Below are 21261 nucleotides of genomic sequence, written 5' to 3'. Positions count from 1 at the left end.
GTCAATTTGTAGGGTGATATCATGGCCATTTGTAGGAGTCATATCATTGCCATTTGTAGGGGTCATATCATGGCCATTTGTAGGGGTCATATCATAACCATTTGTAGAGGTCATATCATGTCAATTTGTAGGGGTCATATCGTGGCTATTTGTAGCGGTCATATCATAACCATTTGTAGGGGTCATATCATGACCATTTGTAGGGGTCATATCATTGCCATTTGTAGGGGTCATATCATTGCCATTTGTAGGGGTCATATCATGGCCATTTGTAGGGGTCATATCATGACCATTTGTAGGGTCATATCATGGCCATTTGTAGGGGTCATATCATGTCAATTTGTAGGGTGATATCATGGCCATTTGTAGGGGTCATATCATGACCATTTGTAGAGGTCATACCATGGCCATTTGTAGGGGTCATACCATGGCCATTTGTAGGGGTCATATCATGACCATTTGTAGGGGTCATACCATGGCCATTTGTAGGGGTCATATCATAACCATTTGTAGGGTCATATCATGGCCATTTGTAGGGTCATATCGTGGCCATTTGTAGGGGTCATATCATGGCCATTTGTAGGGGTCATATCATGGCCATTTGTAGAGGTCATATCATGGACATTTTTAGGGGTCATATCATGTCAATTTGTAGGGGTCATATCGTGGCCATTTGTAGCGGTCATATCATAACCATTTGTAGGGGTCAGATCATGACCATTTGTAGGGGTCATATCATAACCATTTGTAGGGGTCAGATCATGGCCATTTGTAGAGGTCATATCATGGACATTTTTAGGGGTCATATCATGTCAATTTGTAGGGGTCATATCATGGCCATTTGTAGGGGTCATATCGTGGCCATTTGTAGGGGTCATATCATGGCCATTTGTAGGGGTCAGATCATGGCCATTTGTAGAGGTCATATCATGGACATTTTTAGGGGTCATATCATGGCCATATGTAGGGTCATATCATGGCCATTTGTAGGGGTCATATCGTGGCCATTTGTAGAGGTCATATCATGGACATTTTTAGGGGTCATATCATGTCAATTTGTAGGGGTCATACCATGGCCATTTGTAGGGGTCATATCATAACCATTTGTAGGGGTCAGATCATGACCATTTGTAGAGGTCATATCATGGACATTTTTAGGGGTCATATCATGTGAATTTGTAGGGGTCATATCATGGCCATTTGTAGGGGTCATATCATGGCCATTTGTAGGGGTCATATCATGGCCATTTGTAGGGGTCATATCGTGGCCATTTGTAGGGGTGATATCATGACCATTTGTAGGGGTCAAATCATAGCCATTTGTAGGGGTCATATCATGGCCATTTGTAGAGGTCATATCATGGCCATTTGTAGAGGTCATATCATGGCCAATTGTAGGCATATCATAGCCATCAGATGGGGGTCATATTATGATCAAACCACCGTATATACTATATTTATTAGCTGTACAATAGGTCAATATTTAAAACAGACACACAATAGTCACTGAGCTCTTATTCTTTTAATTTTTTTTATTATTTTTTTTCCCATTTATTCCATGCTTTCCTTTTTTGTACCACCCGTTTTTAAAAGCTTGTCTTGTTTGTCGTTTTCTTTTTACCCGTGCATTTTTATACGATCGCTGAAGAGTGGCCTTCTCTCTTGCTAACAAGTACCTTATTATTTTTCTTTTCCTCTTTATTCCATGCTTTCCTTTTTGTACCGCCCGTTTTTAAATGCTTGTCTTGTTTTTCGCTTTCTTTTTACCCCTGTTTTTTATACGATCGCTGAAGAGTGGCTTTCTCCCTTGCTAACAAACACCTGACGGTAGACGACGGCAAGGAAGACTGCAAGTATGACAAGTGCTGAGGCTCTCACTATTCCGACTAGCATGTGGTCACCTGCATTTCAATAAATGTCCGCAAACGTTAGTACATAAACTTTAAAAAAAAAAACATACATTTACTTCCAGCCCCCCCCCCCCCCTCTCTCTTTCTCTCCTCAAGCGCTACTAAGTTTATCCCACGTTGCTGTCGCAGCGTTGGACGGCTTACTCTAACAAGTAATGCTTGTGAATCACCTCGAGTCATACAACATGGTGTACAAACAGCAAAATATTAATGGACATGTAATTTGGCTTTGTTTCACGGGGCTTTAGGTAGGATAGTCACGGGTTTAGTGGGGGTGAGATCTTTGCCTTTTTTGACCCTCATGGGCTATGACTATGTATGTTTTCTTTGGTATTTCGAGGTACACATTGAGAAAACAATGTAACTAGTATATGGTTCTACAGTTGTCCACGCCTACCTGAGAATGATTGACGTCCATGTGGATCATCCTGTGGAGGCACTTGAAAGCCCAGAATGCTCCAGTATGAAATCGGCTGGTATCCTCTATTCACTTGTTTCGCTTTCTCGATGTATAAAGGAATGTCAATGACCTTAACCTCGCGCAAAATAGATTTCACTTCCAGGCTAAAGCCTAAAACTGCATCCCAGTTCTCAACCTCAGAGGACTCACTTGCCATTTGAATCATGTCCAGGACTGTCATTTCTTTTAGCTGCGTAATGGACGTTTTCTTCTTCAAGTGATCTTTTAACTTGTAAAGACCTTTTTTCAATAAAGACACAGTACCATCAGTCGGTGAGATGTTCATCAGGACATAAACCTCATCTTGGGTTATGTTGTGTCTTGCAGCTTGTAACGCTACAGACGCGCTTATCAGGTGAGGAAGAATCTCTTGAATTTCGTATACATTCATCGTCAATAGCTCCTTCATAGATACGTTTAATTTACAATAGATGTCACTTAGAGTTATCTCAAAATAAGAAACAGTAGCATTTATAAATATCTCCACCAACCTGGCCGAACGTAATGTCATGGCATCAAGCCGTCCTCCATTTATGGTCAAGGCGTTCTCTAAGGATAAGTTGAAGAAGTTCTCCAAAAACAGCCTTGTTTTCAATGCATGATTGTTCTTTTCCATAACCAAATTACGGCTTTTGATTTGTGCTATGAGGTCACTTACAGACCCACTCAGCAGATTTGTCATATTAGCGATCTGAGAGAACTCGTCTACTGTGACACTGTCTAAAATATCCCAGTCAGCAAGTTCCAAACTCTCTGTCAAACGGGCCTGTCGCCATTTTTGTCCCGTGGCTGCAAGAAGAAGTAGCAGTGCCGTCTTCGCTCCAGGACTAGAAACGCCCAAAGCACTGATAGCGACACCTTTCTCTCGGACAAGAATTAAACACGGAGCAGGTACAACCGTGGACCCAAAGACACTACGAGATATGTCGGGAAGGGTCATGCTTATGAGCTGGGAGTTGGTGATCCCACAAGCCACCGAGATCTGCAGTAGAGTGGCTTTTTCCATGGTTTGGAACACTTCGGGTCTCATCGGACCGAAAAAGTTCTCAAATCGCGCTGCCAAAAGTCCAGATGTTTTTCGAGCGAGATCGGAGAGACTGATATTGTTAATGCCGTGGTTGAACTTCGCCAGAACTTCACCAGCTGTTATCTTGGAGACCACATTGTCGCCATTAGTAAAAGTGATATACTTAAAGCAGATAAATGGACACAGGACTACGAACCAGTTCATGACAGCGAGGGTTTTGATGCACCAAAAATTCTTTATGCGAGTTTCAAGAAACGTTAATATTTTAATACATGAGATGATATTTTTATGAATTGGAATTTTAGTAAAACAAAGACGTCATGCGGGCAGCTAAGCGTCACTCCTGTTTCAAAAAACAACTCTTTGGAAACTTTCCGTTACTAGACAGCTTAGAGTCAAAATCAGATAATTGTTTGATGAGAAGCTTTCTTGATTCCAATTGTGGTTCATAAATAGTTTAAAAAACTTCACCAAATCCGCTTTCATGATGCTCTAATAATTGTCAAATATTCCTGTTTTCTTATTAAAATAATGTCTAAAATGAAATTAAATCTAAAACTATATAATTTGGTTTTCTGTCATGATAAATTCGTTTCCCGCCCTTCATTCGAAACATTTGTCCAGAGTTAAAGCATGAAAAAGGTCTAAAGTTATTTTTATGTATAGACTGGCTGGCGAGTATTGTTTTTTATTCTGATGAAAAGAACTAAACAGACAGGCATAAAAGAAAGCATGATTCTCAAATGTGTAGTAACTGCTGTAACTGTAGCAACGACCAACGTGCGTTAAGGCAATCGCTCCAGTCTCCCAGGTTAAAGCTGAAAATAAGAGGCGAGGTAGTTTCATTCAACACAACAAATCAAATGACTTTAATTTTTTTTCTTTTTTTTTTATTAGTATATGAAAAAGAGATATTATTTTAACAATATTACAGTGATTTGATAATACTTTAAAAACTTGGGTAACTGTTACAACAAATCCCCGGGCGTTTAAGCTTAAGAATTTGAATTGCTTTGTTACGGATTTAGCGTCTCTCATCAAAACGCTAAACAATGTGTTGTTTGTAATTCGTGAAGTCCCTACCTCACCCGTAGTGACTTTGTGCGGATTTTTTGTGAAAGTTTCAACTACCTAACCCTTCAGTTCTGTTTGAAAACATTGGCTACAAATTGCTTTCTTTCACTTTATTGGTAGTTTCATATTTCTATGCTATAACTAGAAAGCTAGATCTTTTGCAAAAAAGGGCCCGGTCGCACTAGCAAGATGTTCAGGAGATGTCAGGGACATTTAGGTGGACAAGTTTGTCCCGTGACATCTATGCACTATCAGACATTCTTAAATTAAGGTCTCACTGGTTGCAACATCCGTGGATCACGAGCCCTAAAAATAAAATCGTATGTCATTCATCTGCGTTTTCTTCCCGCGCGGGAGATTCGAAGAGCAAATACTCACTGCATGCTGAACGTCTGCATATTAAGTCATAAGTTAAGCCGAGTATGTGTTACTGGTCTAATGGCTTATCTAGGCTAATTGTTGACAGACAAGCCTTAAAGAACTCTTGTCGGCCATCCCTTTGCTATTGTTTTTAACCAACATTTGAAAACAAATTGTGAAAAAAAATTCTCATGAAAATAATTAGAGTCTCTTTCTAAGTATAACGCCCGGGCGTAGGCGGGCGCACCAAAATATAATTTATGCCTTATCCCACAAGCGTCGATAATCTAAGAGTTGATGCACATTCTGAGCTCTGTTAACTGGGCAAGAACTACAGCGATAATTTGTTTGAATCTGGCTAGGAGTTTGACCTCCTAGCCGCTCTATTCAGTTTATAACTGATTATACAACTCAGATAATAAACTAGTGTTGTCTCTAATGACAAATAAATTCGCAAAAGCTAATAGAAATGGCCCAGTAAAGGTGAGGGCAACATAGACGCCATAACGCACGGCCTGGAGCAAGGGGAGGTGGCGGGATTTCTGGTGAACGTCCTCACTCGTTGAAAAATCAGAGTGAGTGAATCTACTCACGCGCCAGACATGTGTCGTTATGTAATAATTTACAGTCGCGAGTACAAGGCTCTTGTTACTTAAACATAAAACAATACGTTGTGAGTTTTCATGAATTTCTTTTTGCATGCAAAAATCCATTAGTTTAAGCGGTAATATGAACATCATTTGCCCACTTGCCGCCGGTGCCACGAGTGTGCCCACTAGAAGGCACGTGTTTGTTGTACGTCTCGTGTGCTTTTTCTCAAGTCCAGCACTCCAATCCATTCTGGACGCCAAACACTGTATAACCACGGCTCAACGTAAACATGTAACACTCGGACAAAGTGGTGGGATATGTTGGGTTTAGTTAGCTCCATTGCACAAGCGCTTGTGTCTTTGCAACACCCGAGGTGGGTGAAGGGCATTTCTAGAAAGATAATATAAGGACAAACTATAAGGCACTAATGAACAAGGTGATATTACTGCATAGGACGTGTCTATCCGCACCTGTTTCACACTCAGCGCCAGTGTATCCGCGAGTGAATACACATCTATAGCCTGGATTCTTCTTTTGCTTAATGCAGCTCATATTCGCTTGAAGGCAAGGATTCGGGAAGCAATTTTCCTGCTTTCTTTCTTTTTTTCAGTAAAAAATTCGCGAATGCATGAAATCGATAATAGATGCATGAAAAAGGGGATATTGCCTTGAGTACATATCAACAGACTGACCTCTGTGCCATGGGGTGTCATACTAGAGAGAAAATGCTTTTTTTTAAACCCATTTTCGAAAAATATATGACTGCACAGACAATTGCAGACCCCCATGTGCCTGTCTTGGAGAATTCTCGAGAAGGTGCAAAAATATTTGCTTTGATCTGCTCTTGAATTCTCCCAACCACAAGGTTAAAAACCTGAGAATGAGACTGAGTTTTATTTGGTAGGTAGCGCCCGCAGAACACGTGTTTGCTATCGCGTAATTTCAAGTTGACAAAAAATTAAAAATGGATAAAAGTGACAGCAAAGCGGTATTGAATTCCGGTTATCGCCAAGTGTTATCGAAATCAACTTTTCAGATAATCACAAAATCCAAGCAAAGTCCCAAGGCGTTCTTATCGGATTTCCTGTGTCTGGTTTCCTGTGGATAACAAGAATTGTGACGTCACACCCAGCCCTCACGCTTCCTCACGGTTCATCTTCGGGCACAGGAAACCCGGTAAGAAGGCCTGGTAATAGGCTGATAAAATCCAAACTTTCTTAATTTCGAAATTTTAATGGAAACATCACACATGATGATTGACATTTTTACGTTTTCAATTCACCAAAACTATTGCTACAGATTTTGAAATGTCCTTGAATTTTGACGCCCGGTGATATAAATTTCTCGATATTCTTTTCTAATTTATCTTAACTGCTTTAATTAATGGATTTTATAAATTGGGCAAAGGGGGAATGTGTGTATAGCTTTGTTCGCGTCATATGAGTGTGATGGGCTATTTCGGTTGCTGACAGTGAACAGGAACAAGAAGCCAAATCTTCACAACACAACTTCATACGACCTGACTATGACCTGACGACTTCATACGTCTCTGGAACTTTCTATCTTTTTTGCTTTAGAATAAAATAAAACATGCGTGCAGTACTAACACTTTTTACAGGCAAAGAGTTAAATGAAAATAAGGATATAAGAAATAGTGTCGACCTCCTTGGAAATTGTTTTTTATCTTTTGAGGGTCAACAAAGAAAAACACCGGGGGTTTTCAACTCATTGATCCCTATTCAATTGGCTGGCGTCGTGCTGAGGGCGGAATCTTTGCTAGATTGATTCTATTCAATTTATTTTGCAAGTACTCCTGCAACTTACTTAACAAAAGTTTTTATCGATATATTTTATGCGGGAAACCGATCTCAAAGAACTGCAGCTACAGCGGCGTTAGAACAGGTATGTATTGAGATCATTACATCACAGTTATACGAAAAAAAAAACCTTACCACTTATTTTAAGTCGATACTTGTCTATCAAGGAAATCTAAATGGAAAACAATTTCGCTTTCTTTGAGCTTTCACAGTGTTCTTCTAGAGATGATTTGATTTTTGTGACATAAAATTAAATCACGATTGTATCAGATCACAAGGGATCGATTTTTATAGTCATGGTATCGTATTAATTATATCAGATGGAATTTAAAACTACTATTTTCATTCCCTTGGTCGCCATAAACAACGACTAAAATAAACATAGAATAAGCAAGAAAGAAGTTCCTAAATTTATACGTGAAATACGGGATATTCATAAAAAACAGTAGTTTAGAGACAGATGATAAAAGTTTCTAAATATAACTAAGTTATGCAAGTGAATTTCTCGCCGCCGTCACGCCAGATAGGAACAAATAAGATAAGTCCTTTCTGACATATAAATTTTTGGCTGATTGGTAAGCGCTGAATAACTTGTTTTGTTGTTGTTGTTGTTTTTGTTTTTGTTTAACCGCGAGCTTGCCACCAAAAAGTCATGTGATTTCTTAATGTAAGTCTCCTTTTGGATAGTGCAAGTGCGCTCAAAGGATACATACACACGCGTCTATTTGGTCTTTTCAAAAAGGCTAAAGAAGAACATTTTCCTTCTAGTACGTGTCTAGTCAACTATGATTTCTTGACGAAAGGGTAAGTAGAAGTCAAGATAGAGGGATGGTAGTGGAGAAGTGATGACGATAGAATTTGATAAAGGAAAGGTATGTAAAGTTGTTTTTGCATTTCAGCCGTCAAATCGCAGGAGTAGCTGCCGCAAACAATCCACCATGTTAAAGGTTTTGTTGTGCTTACAACTTGTGGTCATTGGCTGGACAGAAGGGGTGAAACTTTCGATTCCAATCCTGCACATGAAGCTTGTTGACTTTCCAACAAACAACAACTGGGAAACAGCTAATCCACAATCCATTGATCTTGCCCAAAAGTTCTGTGCAATTCATCTTGTGCAGCTTGATTCAAACTGGAATGTTTCTCAAGTTTATGGAACTGCGGTTAATAGGATTAGTTCATTTGTGTACAACGACTACATCAATGTTCAGAGTCCGAGACCTGCCTCAAATTTATCCACAATTAACTTCCACTGGAGTTACAGCGTTCCCGAGGAAGACATTCAAGGCACAGAGCTCAACGACGGACCAAAGCTACAGTTCTATGAGTTTGGTAGGATACAAGAATTGATGCTAAGAAACATTAGTAAGCAGATGGAGATAGACCTGAATGCAGTAGCACGTCGCCTTGGCGTCACTGTAAGAGATCTTAGCTATTCCTACGATCCGGCACGCTGGGAGCAGGTGAACCATGTCATGGTGAGCGAGGGTATAAAGGTACACGCTGTGAAACTGGACTTGAGTGGTGTTGACCCTCTTGCACAGCTCGTGCGACTCACATCTTTACAGCTCCAAAATGCCACCTTATCCGTTTTTCTTGAACTCGTTCCCCCTTTGTTCCCCAAAAAATATATTCTGGACTCAAACACAACCACGGAAATGCTGAACAGTTTAAGAATCTCCTCTGATTCGAGCATTGTTACCATTGGACGTCTTGTAAATTATACCACAGGGCTCACAAGTAAAGACTTCGGCATAATTTACAACCTGACACAAAATCAGTACATTGCAATGGAAAAAGCCACTCTACTGCAGATATCGGAGGCTTGTGGGATGTCCAACACCCAGCTAATGAGTATGACCCTTCCCGACATATCTCGTAGTGTCTTTGGGTCCACGGTTGTACCTGCTCCGTGTTTAATTCTTGTCCGAGAGAAAGGTGTCGCTATCAGTGCTTTGGGCGTTTCTAGTCCTGGAGCGAAGACGGCACTGCAACTTCTTCTTGCAGCCACGGGACAAAAATGGCGACAGGCCCGTTTGACAGAGAGTTTGGAACTTGCTGACTGGGATATTTTAGACAGTGTCACAGTAGACGAGTTCTCTAAGATCGCTAATATGACAAATCTGCTGAGTGGGTCTGTAAGTGACCTCATAGCAAAAATGAAGACGAACGGACTAAGCACACAGATACCGGCACATAAAACCATCACAAAACAATTTTTAGAAAATGTGTTTAATATTTCCTCAGTTGAGGTGTCTTCGATAACAGGCGTTTCGTCTGCTGATCTCCAGTCAAGCGCTTCACCAAAGCTAGTAGAAACCTTTTTGAACGCAACAACTGCATTTTTTAACATCACAATCGATGATATCCGTAAATCACTAAACGTCACATTCGAGGAACTAATGCACACACCGACGGTAGAACTTCAAGATGTCACCCCGTATGTCATCACCCACGCGGTGCGAGAGCAAGCAACGTTGCTTAACGTGTCAGAGGTTGTTGCGAACAACCTAATGCATGTGTTCCCTGATAATGGTACCATCGCACAACTTAAGGCAGGGGTTGACATCGTAAAGAGCATCATAGCCATGAGAAGCGCATACGAACAGCGTTTTATACAAACATATCTTGATCAAAGCTCAGTGTCGGATTCTGGCTTTGATAACATGACAATTCTTGGAGCTGCTCTTAGTACAAGCGGTTTTCTTAAAGACCAAGTAAGATTTCTATACGGGCTCAACCCTGAGCAGATGTTCATTCTAGAAGCCCTGAAGATCAGAGACCTTCAGGTATATTGTGGCCTTGGTGACTCTCTACTAAAGTCCATGACTCCTTTTGATTTGACGGCAGCATTAGTAGGGCTTGCTGCCTACGCTCCATCTTGCAAGGCCACAGGGTTTTATATCGCAGCAAAGACACAGACATTAAGCAAGGCGCGGAGTGTATGTACATCTCTAAATAACATGGACATGTCCTTAATGCGACTCACAGAGAACTGCACAGGTCTTACTTGGCGCTACAGTGCAGATATAATGCGTCTTCGCTTGCAGGACTGGACAGCCACTGACAAAATGACCTTAACAACACTTCCTAGTCATACTGATCTGACACTCCTTTTGGTACCAGAGAAGACTTTCCAGTACTTGCTGGAGAAGGCCGTTTCTGCTCGTCCTGACTCTTCTGTGATGACCGCGTATCGGGAACCTGTTGTACAACAACTTTTAGATGTGTTTAGCACAAGTACTGCAGAAATGTCACAAGTTCTCGGGGTATCTGAAGAAAGCATAGGCTCACTGTCGCTGACTGGTGTTGTAGAACAAGTGATTAACCTTGTAAGGTCAAAGTACAAGGTCGACCTGATTCCTACAGCGCAGTCTTTGATCGTTTCTGTTGATAACCTGAAGTTTCTTGCTCCGACTGAATGGAGAGAGGTCATCCCAGGCTTGAAGCAAGAGATTCTGCTAAGTGGAAGCAATATGCTGAATGTCACAGAAAGTGATTTCGGTAACCTTTTGTTATTTGCAAACATCACAGAGTTGTCCCTGGAGCAGATAAAGACAAAGTGGGACACTGACTTTAAAAGAATCTTGAATGGGAAAAACCTTGCGGAAAATAAGACGATCTCTGAAATAGCAAGAGAAATGGGAATTTCTAATGAAACTCTGAACTCGAAAACTATCATTCAATTCTTTAACGAATATTTATCACTCACTAAAAAAGAAATGGCAACACTGTACAAAGCAAACATATTAGCAGTAGATTTGCTAGCCGTCTTCAAATTCCAGGAAATTCCAGTAATGTGTAGCTTATCGGAATCTGTTGTGAACAGCAAGCAGCCACTCACTCTTTTGTTATTTCTTACTGGAAATGGGGACATCACATCGTGCCGCAATCTCGCTCTAATATCGGCAATGAGAGACGGTCCAATCGACAGTATGATGTCGAAATTCAGCCTTACCTTGAATCAAACTGCCTCCTTATTGGATTTCCTGGAGAGGTCCACTCGGCTACCGTGGAGCAATATTTCCTTGGGACTAAACGTGTCTGTGACTGACTGGCCTCTCTTTGGTGCACTTTCAATTAAAACATTGTCAAACATAACGTCGATGTCTGTGTCGTCCATTACTTCATCATATTCCTTTATGGATCTAGGTGATATAGCCCGGCGGCAAATAACTTCACAGCAGAAGAGCTCATACCATGGAGATCTAGTTCGTCTTGCTTCGTCTTTATTCGCGTTGAATGCCACTGAAGTTTGCGGGGCGTGTGATATTCCAAGACTGCCTACATTATCGATCTTGAAGGCTTTTCTACAGAGACTTGGACAAGTTATTTTTTTCGATCCAAACACTCTTCCAAAAGATTTGGGATACGCCCTAGAGGACTTCTGGGAAACCGTTCCATCCGAGTGGCCTAAGACAATCCCTTATATCATTCCAAAATCGTTTGCAAATTCATCTAGCATGATTAATGTAACTGAGAATGATCTCGCCAAAATATTGGGCTTCCCAGACAAAAGTCACTTCCTGAACATGACTTTGAGGGATTATACGAACTTTATCACAACTCGCTTGGCGACTCTTGTGAAGTGTAGCGTCGATGCAAAATCCGTGCCCTTGTCAAGGGTTGCAGCCACGAATGGTATCCCTGACAACTCTCTTGCAGCAATGAATGTTATAGATCTTATCAATGCAACATGCTACGGTACGTCCGCTGCAAATGTTTCCTTCATTTTTCGCTGGTCGCCATCAGATGTTTTAGTGCTGAGTAACTACTCGCTGGGGAATGCTGCCCACTGCAAGGGGATCGCCGTGAGCCAGGTGGCTCAGTTGACTCTTATGGATCTAGCGGACGTAATGCTTAGGGAGGTCCATGGATGCCCTCCCCCCACTCCACCCCCCTGCCGGACGGGTACTGTCCGGCTCTCACCGTCAACAAATTGCACAGGTTCGTAGAAAGCTACCGTTTGTATTGAAAATATTATACTGTATTAGATCCTTTCCGCGCCCAGGTTTAGATAGCGCTCACACTAGAATAAGCATCCACTCTATGGACCATAAATTTCGTAGTTTCTACTTGCGTGAAAATGTTGTTTCGTTTTTTGTTTTGAATATTCAAATCTCCTAGCATTTGGGTCTACCAAGATGCACACGCACAGCACATGGTGGTAGCGCGCGTGTGCGCGGTCGTGGTTAGCGGTCGTGGTCCCTCAGCCGTCTTTTAAGTTTAAGGCGCGCGGACGGTTATCATTAGGACGGCTTTACGGCCTCTATTGTGCCAAACAGAACAAAATAACACTGAGGGGCTTAGGAATTTATAGACTTAGTATAACAGCAGCAGTTCGAGACTCCTAGTTGTATCCTTGCTTATAAAGGTGAATTTTGTGTTTTCTAATTCTTGTCTGCAGATGTCAATGAATGCTCCTCTCCAGATATTTGCCAGTCTGGACAGAAGTGCTTGAACTTCTTTGGCGGATATCAGTGCGTATGTGAATCCCCCGGCTTCACCGTCATCAATAAACTTTGTGAAAGTAAGAACTAGCTTCGATAGAGACTATATAGCACACACTTCAATAGAGACATTTTCCAGTACACACTTTTTCCTGTGTAGAATAAAACTTTACCCCTCCCCTTTGGAGTTAATCCGAGCAGATACTGATGCTTGCCCACCCCTTACACTAATCCTTATACATAACTCTCACGAGTTATGTATTTTTTATGTAGTTTTTAAAATAAGTTTCTCATAGTTTTGATAAAAGAGTTTTCATCCCAATTTTGTTTCCAGCGGTGCTTAAATACGTCATCACATTCACGATGCCTGCTGAGGTGTTTGTCTCTCAGTATATCGACACATCGACCCCTGAATACTACACGATGAAGGAGGCGATACAGAGAGAGGTAGGTATATCGACACATCGCCCCCCGAATGCTACATGATGAAGGAGGCAATAGAGACAGAGGTAGGTATATTGACACATCAACCCCCGAATACTACCTGATGGAGGCAACAGAGAGAGAGAGCTGGTATACCGACACATTGACGCCGAATACTACATGATGAAGGAGGCAATAGAGAGAGAGGTAGGTATAATGGCGCGTCGACCCCATAGTATCATAAGCCAAAGGAGGCGATAGAGAGATAGAGGTATACCCACGCGTCGAATATTATATGACGAAGAAGGAGAAAGAGAAAATGTTAGGTATACAGAGAGAATTGTATCGACACATCGACCCAATATTTATTTTTTCCAATTGTTCTTTCTCACATAATATGTACACACTAAAATACATTCTTCTTCAAAAGATTACAGAAATATTCGAGAAGGATGTGACCCTGAAGGCATATTTCCGAGGCTGTACATTGCTTACCTTGAGGTAAGAGAGACCGGGCAATAGCTTGTCGGCGCGACCGGGCAATAGCTTGTCGGCAAGACCGGGCAATAGCTTGTCGGCAAGACCGGGCAATAGCTTGTCGGCGCGTTCAAGAGGACGCAGCCCCGCGCACGTTTGATTGCGCACGCATTCTCTCCGGCGTCGCGTCGCGTTCACGACGGCATTTTATATGTTCTCCTCATGTCCTCTTGACGCGACGCCGACAAAAATTAGCGCGCGCTGACAAAAGCACACTTCGGCGTATTTTTTTTTATTTTGTTAGTATTTAGTCTAAAAAACTGTGCTCCTACAGCCCTGGTATTGTTTTATCAACAGGGCTGGCAGTGTGATGGCAGATGTTCAATTATGGATGAGTCCCCAGTTTACTGGAAGTCTTTCCGACATGACAAGAAGCTTCATAGATGGCCTCAATAGCACTAATGACGGCGGCACATATCTCGGGAGTTCACTAAGGGTAACAACCCCAACTGTCTCAGGTAGGTGCCCATACTAAAACTCTCTTTATTTTTATTAGCTGGAAGAACCTATACAATATGGGTTTGAGCTAGTGAGGAACAATAATAACTTTACCAAACAGCAAGCCGACCAACCTCTATGAAAAACGACATTATATAAAGCGGTCATAAGCCCTATTTAACGACAAGCTATCAAGCGGCCAACCGCTACTTGTCTCTATTTACCCGAAGTGGGCCGCGTAATGGAAAGGTACCACTATAAAATAATAATCGCTGGAAACAGAAAGCCATATGCTGCCTGAAATAGGGAAAGGTTTTTTTTTTTACTTTCCCAGGAACATGCGTGAGCAAGCATTTATTTGTGCGCCCGGGTTAAAACGGTGAGCCTGTGCTCCTTACTTCACTTTATTCCTTTAGAATTCCCAATTGCTCTCAGGAGTTTCTTTATCTTATTATCAATATTGATAGCGGGGAGCCAGGGTGATCCTAGGAAAATGGACATGATCGAAAAACAGAGAACAGGGGTGCATAAAGGGGAGTGAGGGTGAGTAAGGCATATGGACTTGACCGAAAAACTGAGAACGTTATGTAATAAAAACTTTGACAAACAAACTTTGTAATAAACTAGAATTTCCGTCTTATAAAAGAGTATGAAACGAATTACTTAGATTTTGCGTGTACTTTATTTATAGGGCACCATATTTCGTGATTCTGAGAGGAAATCAGAATAGAATTACAGATCTGGTAACGTGATCTTCGTTGTAAACAATTATAGCAACTAAGGGTGACGAAGTTGTCTGTAAAACTATTTATTGGCAATACAATGAAAATCCTTGGGTGCGTCAGATTTTATAATAATGTGCGCCGTTACAGCTTGTGAGTCTCTACTCTTCAAATCGCATGATTTATGAGTTTTGGAAATTATATTAAGGTTTGTTTCCCCTACACCCGATACATTTGACAAGAAAAATATGAATTCTAGAATCTGAAGTGGATCAAGAATATTAAAATGGGGGGTGGATAATGGCCCGATAGACGGCTTTTAACTGATCCAGTGATTCTTCACATGGTGGGTCACATGGATCTAACAATATTTCATGCTAAATTGGATATGTCAAGCAGGCGAAGGCACATAGACAGTGCCTGCCGTCCCTCAGACATTTTTTTCCTCAAACAAAGTGACTTTTCAATGTTTCTACTTAAAAAGAGGGATTTATATCCACCCAATTCCCCCCCCCTTTATCCGCTCCTGCTACGAAATACGAAGAGAGTAGCTTAAGAGAGGTTTTATCACAGTTTTCCTAAAACCCAAGAGCCCAAAACATCTTAGATTGCGTGCATTTCAATCAGTGTAGCTTGCCTTTGTTGTTCTGTTGTTCTGGGCACAAAAAATGTCATATGTACGTGCGTGACTGTACAATGAAGTACAAAGGCTAAAGGCAGCAATGTAGACCTAGGTCGTAGTGTGCTGCACATGATGACGACATCACTACTTTACCATAGCAACACACCTATTCTCAAGATAAGTGTGAAAAAAAAAAAATACCCCGATATTTTTCAGTGTACATCTTAGCGATCTGTGCGTGGCGTAACCGACTAAGACAGGGCTTGGATCCTGGTTATTGCCTCCACATTAATGCGCGGGTACCCCAAGTCTCTTTGTGTTGTACAGTTCGCTAAATAGCGGTGCTAGGGCCGAAATCTCCAGCTTAACAGTAAAGCTTTATGCTGTCATATGGTGTTTCAGCGCATATCTGGAAGTATGGTCTATTTTTCCCAGTTTACCTGATCTGGACGAGGTTCGATTCTCGGCCATGTCCTCGAATTGTTTTTGTTTTCAATGTTACCAATTGCAATTTCAAATTCCTTGCTCGCTCTTGCCCCCCTTTGCTCACCCCCGTTCTCAGTTTTTAGGACAATTCCATATTCCTTGCTAACCCTTGCACCCCTTTGCTCATCTTAATTCGGATATTTGTATTTGTATTTTTTCAATATAGATACAACGTTTACTGTGATATCCAAGATTGAATAGAGTGAAATACCCAGCACACAGGCTCACCGTTTTACCCGGGTGCACACAAAAAAAGACAAAAAAATGCTTGTCAACTTTGCTCCTGGGAGCAAAGTTAATAAAACGCAACCCCGTTCCTATTCTAGACAAAATAAAGCTAGCTCGTTTATACGGGTTAAGTTCCCAAATCATTTTTTGGTGACACAGTGAATACCGCGGAATCAATAGTGCCAGCTTGTTGATGTTGTACAGATTACAATGAATGCGAAAACAACGACCAGAATTGCCACAGAGATGCTGAATGTGTTAACGAATTGGGGAAGTTCTCTTGTAAATGCAACGATGGATTTGATGGTGACGGCGTTTCTTGCAAGCGTAAGTAATATAAAAGCTGTCCATTATGTTAACTGTGTACAGCGTCACTGATCTCGATACGTTGAGCATCACACGATGTATCCCCTTGACATCTAAATAATTTGGTGTTGATGATGTTGTAGCGGGATTTGTGAAGACGTTCTGGTGGGTGGTGATACTGCTCGGACTGGTTCTTCTTGTTGTCATCATCATCATAGCCATTCTCATCATCAGGAAGCCCAAATACGATGCCAGGTAAATCCATTAAGCAAAGCCATTCATGAGCCATTCATACATTTTAACTATACTAGAGACAAAAATCAATCAATACAAAACTTGAACAAGGGGGGATGGGGTGTTGACCTGAGTTTGACATAAAGTACCGCCAAACAGTAACAAAAAAAATAATAATCTTTTTTACGGAGGTTTTTTACAATCGGCTGCAAATTCATCGCTTGAAACCATTTTGTTTGAAAACACGTGCGTTCATGAAAAAAAAGGAAAAAAAGAAATAAAAGATAAATCCCTCTGAAAAGAAAGGGGGCGCTGCCCCCAAATTTAATTTCTGGTCATCATCCCATAAGCCCTGGTCATCATCCATTAAGCCCTGGTCATTATCCCATAAGCCCTGGTCATCATCCCATAAGCCCTGATCATCTTACCATAAGCCCTGGTCATTATCCCATAAGCCCTGGTCATCATCCCATAAGCCCTGGTCATCATCCCATAAGCCCTGGTCATCATCCCATAAGCCCTGGTCATCATCCCATAAGCCCTGGTCATTATCCCATAAGCCCTGGTCATCATCCCATAAGCCCTGGTCATCTCACTATAAGCCCTGGTCATTATCCCATAAGCCCTGGTCATCATCCCATAAGCCCTGGTCATCTTACCATAAGCCCTGGTCATCTTCCCATAAGCCCTGGTCATCATCCCATAAGCCCTGGTCATCTTCCCATAAGCCCTGGTCATCCTCCCATAAGCCCTGGTCATCTTCCCATAAGCCCTGGTCATTATCCCATAAGCCCTGGTCATCATCCCATAAGCCCTGGTCATCATCACATAAGCCCTGGTCATTATCCCATAAGCCCTGGTCATCATCCCATAAGCCCTGGTCATCATCCCATAAGCCCTGGTCATTATCCCATAAGCCCTGGTCATCATCCCATAAGCCCTGGTCATCATCCCATAAGCCCTGGTCATCATCCCATAAGCCCTGGTCATCATCCCATAAGCCCTGGTCATCATCCCATAAGCCCTGGTCATTATCCCATAAGCCCTGGTCATCATCCCATAAGTCCTGGTTAACCACATCTTTGTTATCATTTCCACTCAATATTCCAAGATAAATAAGGTGACAAAATCTTAAAATAACCATCTAAAAGGAAATGTTTACTAAATTTGAGCAAATTCAGCGATTGATATGATTTTCCTTAACCTTCAAAGGTACGGTCGTGATAGATATGATTTTCCTTAACCTTCAAAGGTACGGTCTGGAGGATGACGAGACAAAGCTATCTCGGCGTTCAAGTAACGCCACCAGTAACTTGTCTTACCGGGACGGTGACGTGTACTACCGAGACACTCGTAGCCAGGTGCGCTCCATGGTCATCAGCCCGAATGAGAGCTCCAAGGGCAACCTCGGCAGGAATAACCCGGTGTACGAGGGCGAGGAGAGTGGTGATACCATTGCCATGGGAAGCGTGAGCCCGGCGGATAATGGCAGCGCGAAGTACGGTGACACGATTGACGATAAAGATCAAATGTAAGATGTAAGAGATCAATGTAAGAGACATGTGTCCTAGTTTAGCCACCTAGAAACTCATGGAAAGCGCGCACCAAATCTTGGACAAAGTTGAGAACATTTTTTACAAAATTAGTCGCGCACTACATTATTTTGGTAGTGGCTAAAATGTTATTTCGCGCTCGACATAACTCCTAGTTTAGCAAGGCCATAAAACATTTCTCTGGATGTCAAAATTTCGTAATTTCTTTAATCTAGAATATTTGTAAGAAGCATAAAAAAAACTGTACAGATCATTCTGTATTAAGCAGCTTTGGGTTTACCCGTGCGGTGTCTCAAGTGAGGTGTAGGGTTGTTGTTATGAATTTAGTGAGCAAATTTTTGCAGTTTTGGGAAATGGGTCTGATACTCGAATAACATGCAGACGTTTTCTTTTACAGACTCTAAGAAAAACGTCTATTGCAGCCAATATTCTACATCGTGGGGAGGAGCTAAAACTAAAACTAGATATCACATGCACCTTAAAAGACTGGTCAATTGCAGCCATCTTAATACAACCCAGGGAAGCCTGGGAACTAGAGTCGCATGCTGTAGACTTTATATTATTGACTATCCACTAATCCTGACCGAAGAGAGCAGAGTACTCGAACATCCACAACAAACAGGAAATGCTTGCTCTTACACAGACGTCTGTAGTTAGAAAATCTAAGCTCTGCGCCAGGTATCATGGGAAGGGTAGATACGGAAAAGCATTTCGGGAAGGGTTCAATCCCATCATGCCTTGCTTACACGTTTGAGGTCCAAAGGCCAGGTGGCGTAGCTTATTTTGGTAAAGAGAGCTTAAAAAAAGTAAAGATGTATTGTCACGTTAGGCATTTCCGTATAAGTGGTTAGTTTTACAATATATGAGAACAAATTGGTGGTCGGGTTTTTTTAGTTTCATTATTTTGTGGTCGTCATGGAAATAATAAGTAGTTTCGTGATTAAGCGGTCATAAAAGGAAGCTGAGTAATCAATAGTAGAAAAGATGGGAAGCATTGACGTGATTTATTGTAGTTATCAAAAAGATAGGTTATCGTAAGTCTTCAGAAAAAAATTCATTGATAAATGATGTGGTACCGGGAAAATACCACCGTTTTGACATCTCAATTATTTCTTAATTCTCGTCCCTCGCCCCTGCTAGACCAAAAACACCTTCACGCGATAAGTCTTAGAAATAGCCGGACTTGGGCGTTCCAAGTAATATTTCGGATTGAAGAAAGCATTTTTAAAGAGATTCATTGCGTGTGAACTCCCGATGCAAAAAATAATCATTGGCCCTATAATCAAAAGGAAACTTGTCATATTTAACACGCCCATAAACTGACAAAGGTAACTAAAGTTTACAAAACTATAAAATTGCGGCGCGGACGTGGTTTGCCGTTATGGTCCGATCCAAACTATCATGTGCTTCTCTCACGCTGTGTTATCGTCTTGTTATCATCTCGACAACATCTCTCGACAACATCCTTGTCAAGAGGAATAAACCGGTACCTCCCACGAAGCGGTTGCTAGTCCTTCATCAACCCCCTCGACAGTATTACGATAAATTACATATGTCATTTAGGCACAAAAGTGGTACGACAGAGAAAACATTCTGGTGCCGGCTGGGTATGGAAGGGTATTGTTTTCCATGGCTCAAAATGCACGAAAATTGTAGAATTTTATTTGATAATCACAAATACTTTAATATAAGGCATGTAAATCAAACATATAAACATTATAAAATTAACGATAATAACAAATTTGTCTTTTATTAAATTCCCTTAATTTAATTATTTACATGACATTACATTCTCTCTACCATAAAAATATTTACCAACGTGGCTTTGTACCGACCACTGTCGCAGTGTACAAAACTACATCCTCGGAAACCCCGGAGTTTTCTGTCTTCCAAGAGTAAGACGACTATGCGTGAACGATTTCGAAGGTCTTTCGCAATGGCTAAGAAGGCAACAGTAGCGGATCTAGGGGAAGGGTTTAGGCGGTTTACCCCCCCCCCCCTTTGGGCTGCTAGAAAGCCCTATGAAACAAAATAATTCCCCCCTCCCCCCTTTGTTACTGAGCCAAACCCCCCTTTAGCGAAAAGCTGGACCCGCCCCTGGGCAAGACTTATTTTTTCAAATATTTAATTTACTGTCGATTTCAAATCAAAAGTAAATTTTTTTTAAAACATTCGCAGTTGAAAGGAAAGGTCATGAATAACTGTTGCCCTTTCCTACAGCAGTCTTCTAATATAATAGTATTTCGCTTATATTTTTTGCATTAACGAAGAACAGATGCATCAGATGCATTAATCTCTGCCATGGGACATAATGGCTGTGTTTCAAGAAAGCTAACTAAGGAATGAATGCCCTTTTTATCCAACCAAATGTCGAGATAGCCGTGTTTATCCCTGGATTAGCGCTAACCTGCTTTGCAGGAACCGTATGAATCAACACAAGGTTGAAAAGGTATGTTAAACGCCTCTGTGAAACATAGTGGTTGCGCTGACGTTTCGAGCGTTAGCCCTTCGTCGGAGCAAAAGAAGAATATTTAATTCACTGTCGATTTCAAATCAAAAGTAAAATTTTCAAAACATTCGCTGTTGAAAAGAAAGGTCATGATTAACAAAAACACGTTTCCTTAATTCTCAAGTTGCCCTTTCTTACAGCAGTCTTCTAATATAATAGTATTTCGCTTATATCAAATGTTCAAATGTTCTTTTGCTCCGACGAAGGGCTAACGCTCGAAACGTCAGCGCAACCACTTTGTTTCACATAGGCGTTTAACATACCTTTTCAACCTTGTGTTGATTCATACCTTGTCTACACCACGCCTACGCAAACATCTAGTTTTCCTACAGCTTGCCTGTAGTCTTTCTGGTTATACCATTTCTGGAACCGGTCCCAGGAAGATAGCCGTATTTCACACTGGGTTAGCGCTAACCTGCTTTCTAGGAACCGGGCCCTATATCAGCAATACGAGCTCAAGCCGTTTAAGTGTTTAAAGCCACATTGTCACCAGTTTACTTCCGGAGGTCCGACGGAA

The 21261-nt window shown here is 41.5% G+C and overlaps 3 protein-coding genes across 4 annotated transcripts; 2 read left to right on the top strand and 1 right to left on the bottom strand.

Moving 5' to 3' along the window:
- Nucleotides 1–1554: 1554 nt before the first annotated feature.
- LOC116611890 lies at nucleotides 1555–3628 on the bottom strand. The gene is made up of 2 exons (XM_032372521.2): nucleotides 2308–3628; nucleotides 1555–1901 (listed from the first exon to the last, which is right to left on the bottom strand). The coding sequence occupies exons 1-2, from the start codon at nucleotides 3599–3601 to the stop codon at nucleotides 1777–1779; spliced, it is 1419 nt and encodes a 472-aa protein (XP_032228412.2). The 5' UTR covers nucleotides 3602–3628; the 3' UTR covers nucleotides 1555–1776.
- Nucleotides 3629–6861: 3233 nt separating this feature from the next.
- On the top strand, nucleotides 6862–13172 carry LOC125560928. The gene is made up of 4 exons (XM_048723370.1): nucleotides 6862–7324; nucleotides 8139–12183; nucleotides 12644–12766; nucleotides 13021–13172. Exons 2-4 carry the CDS (start codon nucleotides 8178–8180, stop codon nucleotides 13170–13172), a joined length of 4281 nt encoding a protein of 1426 aa, XP_048579327.1. The 5' UTR covers nucleotides 6862–7324; nucleotides 8139–8177.
- A 114-nt stretch (nucleotides 13173–13286) lies between these two features.
- LOC5504257 (protocadherin Fat 3) lies at nucleotides 13287–19976 on the top strand. 2 transcript variants are annotated; one of them, XM_048723925.1, is made up of 7 exons: nucleotides 13287–13316; nucleotides 13540–13610; nucleotides 13944–14104; nucleotides 16347–16469; nucleotides 16592–16703; nucleotides 17935–18213; nucleotides 18633–19976. In XM_048723925.1, the coding sequence occupies exons 1-7, from the start codon at nucleotides 13290–13292 to the stop codon at nucleotides 18637–18639; spliced, it is 780 nt and encodes a 259-aa protein (XP_048579882.1). In that variant the 5' UTR covers nucleotides 13287–13289; the 3' UTR covers nucleotides 18640–19976. The 2 variants fall into 2 exon arrangements, with proteins under 2 accessions (XP_048579882.1, XP_048579883.1); XM_048723926.1 differs by having other exon boundaries at nucleotides 17935–18220.
- The last annotated feature ends 1285 nt before the right edge of the window (nucleotides 19977–21261 follow it).

This window comes from Nematostella vectensis, chromosome 2, assembly GCF_932526225.1.
Source record: "Nematostella vectensis chromosome 2, jaNemVect1.1, whole genome shotgun sequence".
Classification (NCBI taxonomy): Eukaryota; Metazoa; Cnidaria; class Anthozoa; order Actiniaria; family Edwardsiidae; genus Nematostella; species Nematostella vectensis.
This window is presented reverse-complemented; position numbering and strand designations above follow the sequence as displayed.